The sequence below is a fragment of the Lipotes vexillifer genome, unplaced genomic scaffold (genome assembly GCF_000442215.2).
Source record: "Lipotes vexillifer unplaced genomic scaffold, Lipotes_vexillifer_v1.1 scaffold657, whole genome shotgun sequence".
NCBI lineage: Eukaryota > Metazoa > Chordata > Mammalia > Artiodactyla > Lipotidae > Lipotes > Lipotes vexillifer.
The window spans coordinates 101656-111452 of record NW_006774518.1 but is presented as its reverse complement, the minus strand read 5'-3'; the positions used below and the strand labels follow the sequence as shown (position 1 = coordinate 111452).

At 47.1% G+C, this 9797-nt stretch overlaps 1 protein-coding gene across 1 annotated transcript; it reads right to left on the bottom strand.

Moving 5' to 3' along the window:
- Positions 1–324: 324 nt before the first annotated feature.
- Positions 325–2955, bottom strand: LOC103075043 (BOLA class I histocompatibility antigen, alpha chain BL3-7-like). Its single transcript, XM_082930843.1, is given in 7 exon segments — positions 325–446; positions 588–620; positions 1056–1166; positions 1284–1559; positions 1812–2087; positions 2289–2558; positions 2880–2955. Coding segments are annotated over 7 exon segments (1161 nt in total). The 5' UTR covers positions 2953–2955.
- Between the last annotated feature and the right edge of the window lie 6842 nt (positions 2956–9797).

The following is a 9797-nucleotide window of genomic DNA, read 5'->3' as shown; positions in this document are numbered from 1 at the left end:
AGGTGGCCCAGCCCTGCCTCTGCTGGAACAGGCAAGTGGATCAGGGAAGAGAACACAGGTCAGGGTGGGGAGGGGTCATGGTGGGCAGGGGTGGGCCAGTCTCCCCACCTCCTCACATTATGCTATGAGGAACACAGACACATTCAGATGCAGCTGCAGAAAGAGGAGTCACGGGATCTGAAGCCACAAAAGTGGGACCGTGCATCACTCAGTCCCACGAGGCTGCTGTCTCACACTATGAAAGAAAATAATCATGGACAAATTCAGGTCAGTCATGTAAGTGCTGACCTTCCCAACAGCCCCCCACATGCTCAAATGTCCCATTCAAGGATCCCCACCACCTGGGGCATCTCCTCCACCCCAACATCTCTCCCAATCTAGGCCCTCCAGGGTCTCACCTTTAGGATCCGTGAGAGACACATCAGAGCCCTAGGCACTGTCACTGCCTGGGGAAGAACAAAACCAGGACGTGGTCAGAACCCACAGGAGAGAAACTAGAGAAGGAACTTTAGGAGGGTGAGCCCGCCCATGGCCTCCTGTCTGCACCCTCACAGGGGTCTCTGGAATCACAGCCCCTCTACACTTACTTGCAGCCTGAGCGTAGCTCCCTCCTTTTTCACCTGTAAGAAGAAAACATCACGTGAGAGGCCAGGGAGAAGACTGAGTTGTGAGACCCTAGAGGAACCCCCTAGTCCTGGACCACAGAGAACTTTCCAGAACTGTTGACCAAAACCCATGATAGGATCAGGAACATGAAGAAAGGAGATGTCGGGGGACTGGATCAACTTCTTACCTCCTGGGAGTCTGTCCTTAGCAGGAACCTTCCCTCTCTGACCTTCAAGTGCTGGTAATCTGGTCCCCAACTGGAATTATGAAGGTGAAAAAATCTGTCTTTCATTTCCACATGGGCTTTACAAAAGGATAGGTGCCAATCTGCAGACTGGCAAGCAATGTTTCTGAATGGTACCGCCCAATACACATGCAGGCAAGCTTCTACCTGGGCTTGAAACCCCCGGTGAGACAAGAAAACTCAGATCCCTCCCTCCCTTCCCTACCTGAGTGCTTCTTCCTCCAGATCACAGCTCCAGCCACCACGGCGCCAGTGACCACCAAGAGAACCAGGCCAACAATGAGGCCCTTGATGGGGACGGTGGGCTGAGGAGGTTCTGTGGAGGAAAGGGAAGGGACCCTGACCTCAGGCTTGAATCCCGACTTGCTGAACATGTCCAGGAGGGCTCCTGCTTTATCTGAGAGGAAGCTCCACCCCTCACGTCCCTCCTTACCCCATCCCAGGGTGAGGGGCTCCTGAAGCCCCTCGTGCTGCACATGGCACGAGTATCTCTGCTCCTCTCCAGAAGGCACCACCAGGGCCGCCCACTTCTGGAAGGTTCCGTCCCCTGAAGGCCTGGTCTCCACAAGCTCCATGTCCTGGGTCTGATCCCCCCCATCCCGCTGCCAGGTCAGTGAGATCTCCTTAGGGTAGAAGCCCAGGGCCCAGCACCTCAGGGTGACCTCACGGTCAGAGATGGGGTGATGGGTCACGTGTGTCTTTGGAGGGTCTGAGGGGGAAGAAGCAGAAAATTCACACTTAGTGTTACCTTCATGGGCCACTGAAGCAGCATCATGTGACCATCCTGAGAATGAACACCGGTGAGTCACTGTCTTGTACAGAATATGAAAAGCTGGGTGGATTCCTCCCTCTCCCGACAAGAAGTTGGGGTGGTGTTCCCACAGGGACCCCATTTCCTCCCCTTGTGGGAAGCCAGCCCCAGCCCGAGGGGAGACCAGGGAGGCCCTGCGGCCCCTCGTACCTGCGCGCTGCAGCGTGTCCTTCCCGATCTCCAGGTATCTGAGGAGCCACTCCACGCAGGTGCCCTCCAGGTAGTTCCTGTGTTGCTCTGTAACACCGGGCGCCTCACACTCTTGCTTGGTGATCTGAGCCGCCGCGTCGGCCGCGGTCCAGGAGCGCAGGTCCTCGTTCAGGGCGATGTAATCGGCGCCGTCGTAGGCGTACTGTCTGTACCCGCGGAGGAGGCGACCGTTCGGCCCCACGTCGCAGCCGCGCATCTCCTGGAGGGTGTGAGACCCTGACCCCGCCCCGACCAGCCGCAGCGATTAAACCCAAACGGAAAATGAAACCGGGTAAAGTCCCGCCGTTTCCTCCCGAGTCGGGGGACCGGGCGGGTCCCGCAATGTTGTGGTGACCCTCGGACCCGGAGACTCGGGGCGACGCCGGCCCGTCCCTGGGGATGGGGGTCGTGACTCGGACCCGGGCCCGCGTCGCTCACCGGCCTCGCTCTGGTTGTAGTAGCCGCGCAAGGTGCTCAGGTTCACTCGGTAAATCTGTGCGGCGTCCTTCAAGATCCGCGTCTCCTCTTCCCAGTACTCCGGCCGCTCCTGCTCCACCCACGGCGCCCGCGGCTCACCCCTCGGATTCGGGGCGTCGCTGTCGAACCGCACGAACTGCGTGTCGTCCACGTAGCCGACGGCGATGAAGCGGGGCTCCCCGCGGCCGGGCCGGGACACCCCGGTGAGGAAGTACCTCAGGGAGTGGGAGCCTGGGGGCGGGGAGGGGTGAGACCCGGTCCGACCCTCCTCCCGGCGCGGGTCCCCGGGTCCGAGGTGACGGGGTCGGGAGGGGGTGGGGGCGAGGGGCTCGTGAGACGGAAAAGGTGTGGAGGTCGGAGAAGGGCCGGCACCCCGTGGGGAGAGAAGAGGGGGCGGGAAGCACGAGAGGGAACAGGCGGGGACCGGGGTGAGGGGGCGGGTCTGGACCGGGGGCGGCGGCGTGGCTCCTTCCCTGGGAGTCCTGGCCCCCGACCCCCGGGGTCTCCTCGCTCCTCCCCGCAGGGGCCGTTCCCTCCCGACCCCGCACTCACCCGCCCAGGTCTCGGTCAGGGCCAGGGCCCCCAAGAGCAGCAGGAAGAGGGCTCGCGGTGCCACGACCTGCATCCTCCGGGTTTGGGGAGAAACTGAGTGCGGCGGAGACTTTATAACCGGGAACCGCGGGGACGCTGATTGGCTTCTTCAGAAACCGGACACGCAATGGGAGTGAGAAGTGGGGTCGCGTCACGACTGTCCAGGCAGGAGGGCCCGACACAGGTTGTGAGAGAGAAAGTGAAACTCGGGGAGACTGGGAATCCCCACCACGGGGCGTCCCCGTCCCAGAGACCGCCTGACACCCTGAGAGCCTGAGAGCCTGCCCCTCCCGGGACCTGGGACTTTGCCTGATCCCTCCCCTCCTGCACCGAGAGCTCTTTGTCACAGTGTCTCCCTGAGTCCTGGCCCAGGGACTGTGTAGTCAGCGATTTTCACAACATTGTGGTCAGAATATTTATACAGCCGTACAAACTAGTGACGGCCCCAAAGATAATTTTGTTCATGTGGATACTTCTATCGGTACTTTCCAAAGTATAAATAATAGAGTTTAAATTTTTTAAATTAATTTATTTAGAATAATATTAATAACCCATGAGTTAATGTGAAAAATAACTACTTCCCAAAATAAACACGGTAGTGGGAAAAGTGGAGCTTTTCAGATTTTTATATTTTTGCAAGTCTCTCTGTTTCTTGTCTGTCTCATTAGAAGACCCCTGGATGTTCATGTTTGCTTCTTCAATGAATCCATTATTTTGACTGAAGTCTATGAAAATAAAAAGGCCCACACATATGTGGGAGTAGTATTTTTAAAAACCTTTTCAGACAGTCATGGATGTTAGTCTTTGATACAAAACGAAAACTACACAAGTGGTAGTTTCTCAAAGGTTATTTTCAAAGTGGACCTGAAACAATATTATTAACTCTTTCCTATTCTGTTACGTTAAACTCCATAACCCTATTTTGCACATTGAATGTCTCTTGTACTAACGTAAGATTTTAAAAAAGTAATACGTTGTTTCACTAAGTTATATAGATCTTCCAGTGTCATTCATTCTTTCAAGTAAACATTGTATTCCATGAAGAAGAGGGTAGTTCAGGTCACACAAATTATTTTCCTTGGGACATAGTACTTTGGAATGTAGCAAAAGGGCTTGATGGGTACTTCCCATGTCATCTTAGAAGGTACTTTTAAAATGTGGATTTAAGGGAGTTCCCTGGCCGTCCAGTGGTTAGGACTCAGAGCTGTTACTGCTATGGCCTGGGTTCAAGGGTTCAATCCCTGTTCAGGTAACTAAGATCCCACATGCTGTGGGGCGTGGCCAAAAAAAAAAAGTGGATTTAAGGATGATTTAGGAAACAAAAGAATTTTTATGTATTTTTTAAAACTTTTTTTTAATGAGGTATAGTTGCTTTACAATGTTGTGATAATTTCTGCTATACAGCAAAGTGGTTCAGCTATACATGTGTATATACATTCTTTTTCATTTTCTTTTCCATTATAGCTTATTAAGGAAAGATAAAAATTTGTAATGCATCAACCAGAATGTTTTAAAGCAAACCTGCTTTTTTTTTCTGCAAGTAAGTTGTGGTGAAAATAATTACATTGCAGTTTGCTACAGTAGTCTCCATCACTGCTAAGTTATACCTCAAAGCAAATGTCAACATAGTGGAAAGTCAAATAATATCTTAGTAATGCTACGAAAGTAGATTTCACCTCATGGATCTCATGAAAGGGTCTCAGTGACTTCAAGGGTCCCACAGATCACACTCTGAGAGCTGCTGTTCGAATAAACCTGGGAAAATCTCCTAACTGACCCTTGCCTTTGCCTCCTCTTCGTTTTGGAGAATCCCTCTCCCTGAGCTGGACTCCCTGCCTCCCCACACTTAGCTGAGGGCCCTGCCCCCGGGGCTCCTCTAGGAGAGAACTTACCCCTTGGAAATTGATCCCAGAGAGTGTCCTCATTCTGGGAAGGGGGGTAGGGGGACAGGTGTTTCCCCTTTGGACCTGGAAACAGTTTGCGCCTGACGGCACCGTACCCACTCATAACCTAGTTTGGTTTTGTTACACACCAGCTAAGTATGTATTCATATCCCAGACAGAAATCTGATATCGTCTCTAAGAGAAATAATATTGGCTCTTTCATGGGTCCAGTATATCTGACTTGAGGCCCAGAAAGCATGAAGAGCAGTCCTGTCCAATAGAATGTTCTGTGGTGAAGGAATTGTTCTATATCTGTACTGTCAAAATCAGGAAGCCACTACGGGAACCAAAAAAAAAAAAAAAAAAAAAAAAAAGTGGCTACTGTGCTAAGCACCTTAATGTTATTTAGTTTAAATAACATTAAATATGTGGCTAGTAGCTAGCCTATTGGGCATTGCATATCTATAATGTTCTTAATTTCCAGTCTCTTCCCCCAAAAAGATACTGTGTGACTCATAAGTTGATGCATATTAAAATAACCTTCATATGGAAATCATGGACTTGTCTATGTGGGTCTTAGATATATCCTTAAAATGCAGCATGCGCAGAAAGTTTCATTAACATGTATTTTAACAACTAGAGTGTTCAGACATTAAGGACACCGTGGTTTATCGCCTTAAGGTCATATGTGTTCAAGACTGCCCATCTCTGGAGCTAATTCTTGTCTTTCTAACCTTGAGCTCTTGCTGTTCTTTTCATTAACCTGGTAAATATAAGCAGACACTGAAGTCTTCACTTAGCCCAAGAGAAAGTATTCACTGAACACAGCATATATCAAATACCTTGTAGGACCTGTACTTACTTGTGAAATTATAAAGCAGGAGATGGAAACCTTAGAATCCACCACCTTAGAATTCTTTACTGACTATTCCTGCTATTCGTTCCCCCCAAATTCAATCAATTCTGTTTCCCTTCACCCTTGGACCCCTCTCTCCTAGACAAAAAAATACATGAATTTTTTACATTTGGGGAATGAAGAGTTGTATGACCCAAAGGTGAAAAACCACTAAAAAGTCATAAATTTTCTCTATGTCAAACAGACATTCACAAAGATACTAACACATGCCCTTATCAAACTCAAAGACAAAAAAATTGACAAACAGGTAGCAATGATTTTCAGCCAAAGACCACCAGGAGAACATCTGTGGGCAAACAAGTTGGATTTATTACTGGATGCAGCGAGGGAGATGACACACCATCAGGGACCATGGTGTCTTAGTGTGAGGTGATAGAACATATACAGGAAGTGGGCTCTGGTTGGGTGATTTGGAGAAGGGTGTATGGAGGAGGGGCTCACTCTAGATTGGGTGTTGTCAGGAAGTGGGGGCAATTCTATGACTGGGCATGTCGGTGAATCTTCCCTGTAAGGAGGAAAGACTAGAGTGAGGATGCAACTGTGATTGGAAAGAAGCCGTGGTTGCTGGTATCAGCACAGGGAGAGGTTTGATACATTGTGAGGTGCACAGTGCTGCCTTGTTTGGTCTGTGCTTGGACAGAATGATGTCGTGGTCTTGTTTTGTCTCACTGTGTCATGGTCTCAGGTGTCCCTGTCTGATGTTGATGTTCTGTGGGGTGACGTATGTCCAACAGGAGAAGAACACGGCTGCGTGGTGAGCACCAGCCCAGCTTCTGGCAACGCTGAGGTCTAAGGTAAACGTCAGACCAGCTTCTGATGTTGGAGGCTGCTTTGTCCTTCCTGAATTCAGTGTTTAAAACAACTAAATCCCAAACAAAACGTAATTAAAGTGTATTAGAAAACAATTTGGAAAATAAATGCAAATGTCAAACAAATATATAACAAATAAACGTAAAGAAAAATGCAGATGTGGAATAAGGAATGGGAATAAGTTAAAATCTATCATCTTGGCAAAGATAATAGTATGAGGAGAGTATTGACAGGAATTTAGGGAGAGTATACTGTCATAAAGGTTGATGGGATTGAAAACTGGTGCAAAAATTTCAAAGGTCACTATGCAAAATGTCTCAATTTCAGTACATTTACATTAAAATTTTTTTATTTTGTATTGGTGTATAGGTAATTTACAATGTTGCAGGGTGTTTTGTTATTTTAGGTGTACAGCAACTTGACTCACTTATGCATAGATGTATATATGTCCTTTTTTGGGTTCTCTTCCCATATAGGTTATTATAGAGTGTTGATTAGGGTTCCTTGTGCTATACAGTGGGCCCTTGTTGATGATTTTATAAATAGTAGTGTGTATATGTTCATCTCAACCTGCTCATTTTTCCCTGCCCACCACCTTCCCCTTTTGGTAACCGTAAGTTTCTTTTCTAAATCTGTGAGGCTGTTTCTCTTTTGTAAAGAAGTTCATTTGTATCCATTTTTAGATTCCACCTGTAAGTGATATCATAGGATACTTGTCTTTTCCTGTTTCACTTCCTTCCTTGTGGCTGGAAATGGCATTATTTCATCCTTTTTATGGCTGAGTAATATTCCATTGTGTATATGTATCCTATCTTCATTATGCATTCATCTGTCCTTATACACTTAGGTTGCTTCCATGTCTTGGCTATTGTACATAGTGCTGCCATGATCGTTGGGGTGCCCGTGTCTTTTAAAACTACGGTTTTCTCCGGATCTAGGCCCAGGATTGGGATTGCTGGGTCACATGGTACTTGCATGTTTACTTTGTTAATCAACTTCCATACTGTTCTCCCTAGTGGATTGTACCGATTTACATTCCCACCAACAGTGTAGGAGGGTTGCCTTCAATATGTTTACATTATGACATAGAAATTTCTCTTTCAGAAATTTATCCTGCGAAGATAATCACACATGTTCTCAAAAATATATATTCAAGGATGTTCTTGAATTGTGGTTTATAAAAGCAAAGAATGGAAACAAGCTAAATGCTATAGTCATTGTAATGATGGTAACTATGAATAGAGGAACACTTAATAAGAATTAAAGCAATAATGCCATGTGATTTACATAGTGGGTCAAATTTATTCCTCAAAGCAAACCCACGAGGGGATTTCCCTGGTGGTCCAGCGGCTAAGACTCCGAGCTCCCAATGCAGGGGGCCCGGGTTCGATCCCTGGTCAGGGAACTAGATCCCGCATGCTGCAATGAAGACCTGGTGCGGCCAATAAATAAATAAATTAATTAATTAAAACAAAAAGCAAACCCATGAGGCACCCAACATGTGATGCCTTTGTACAGACACAGAGAGAGAGACTCAGAGAGAGGAGACACAGAAGTGGAGACTCAGAGAGGTTAAGGAGTGTATATTTCAAGGCCACCTTCAATCAGGATCTGGAGACACTGGAGAAAAAAAGAAGAACAACAGTTAGGACCTGGGTGATGTGCGACAGGCACTGTGGTGAGGGAGATGGACAGAAATGACAAAGATCAAAAATGTAAATCACTACTGAGCTAAGTGCTGTGCGGAAGAAGGTAATGATGTTATGAAAGCAGATAAACCAGGAGACCTGGCGGCTCCCCCACCACTGTTAGCAATGATATTTGAAAGATGTAAAAGATATATGGTGTATTAAACAAAAACAGAATTCTATACAATTATATAAAATCATGGAACCAAAAAGGGCTCTTTGAAATTAAAAATAATGTCATAGAAGTGTATAATTCAGTAGATGAATTGAAAAATTACAGTCATACTCACAGTAAGTAATAGGAATAGAAAAGTAATGGCAAGGAGGAGAGAAGACCTATAAGAATATTCCTCTATCAACCACGAGCTTCCAGTGAGTAAGCAATACAAGTTTCAAAAGTAAGGGAGAGTAGGAAATAATAAAAAAAAAATTTCAAGAAAACCTCTCGGAGTTTACAGACAAAAGTTTACATCTGGAATGGCCTAAGCAAACTCTTACTGCAGTAGATGAAAACAGACAGACACTAAGAAACATCACAGTGAAATTGCAGAAAGGATGGAAAAGAAGAAAGACCTTGAAAACTTCAAGAGGCAAAAAACATGGGCCTGGAGGCTAGAAGACAGTGAAGCAATGCCTTCCGAATTCTAAGGAAAAAATCAGTATTTCCAACACAGAGTTGTATACTGAGTCAAGATGAGAGTAAGTCCTAGGGTAGCCTAAGACATTTCAGAGTGAGAATGTTTTCCTTTCCATGTTCCCTTCTTCAGGATACTGTTAGACAAAGTGCGGGTGAAATGATGGAGAAAACCAACAGCAGGGAAACATGGGATCCAGGCAACAGGGAAGCCTTGTAAAATTATACAGTAGGAGAGAGAGGCAGAGGGCTGCCCAGAATGAGGAGAAGGAGATCCGGGACGTCAGCCCTGCCCCAGGTGTGCAGGGAACCAGTCTCCGTGTGGCAGCACGGAGGGCTGTGGGAGAGTCTGTGCAAAGAGGTGAAGTTGGTGGAATATCCGATGTGCTTGAATGTATTCAGAAAGACTTAGATTCTGCACAGAGTTTTAGAATGATTTAAAATGAGTACAATATGGGGCTTCCCTGGTGGTGAAGTGGTTAAGAATCCGCCTGCCAGTGCAGGGGACAAGGGTTTGAGCCCTGGTCCGGGAAGATCCCACGTGCTGTGGAGCAACTAAGCCCGTGTGGCACTACTACTGAGCCTGCGCTCTAAAGCCCATGAGCCACAACTACTGAGCCCGCCTGCTGCAACCACTGAAGCCCGCACACCTAGAGCCCATGCTCTGCAACAAGAGAAGCCACTGCAATGAGAAGCCCGCGCACTGCAACAAAGAGTAGCCCCGCTCGCTGCAACTAGAGAAAGCCCGCATGCAGCAATGAAGACCCAAAGCAGGCAAATAAACTAAAAAAAAAAAAAAAATGAGTACAACAAGAGTAAGATATTATTTATTCCAGCGAAATCTTAAATATCCATTCAAGGAAAGTAATCATAGTGTACTAAATTCTCACTTGTGACTAGCATTTCCGTCATCATCATAATGCAAATACTGCACAGCGAGCTAATCAA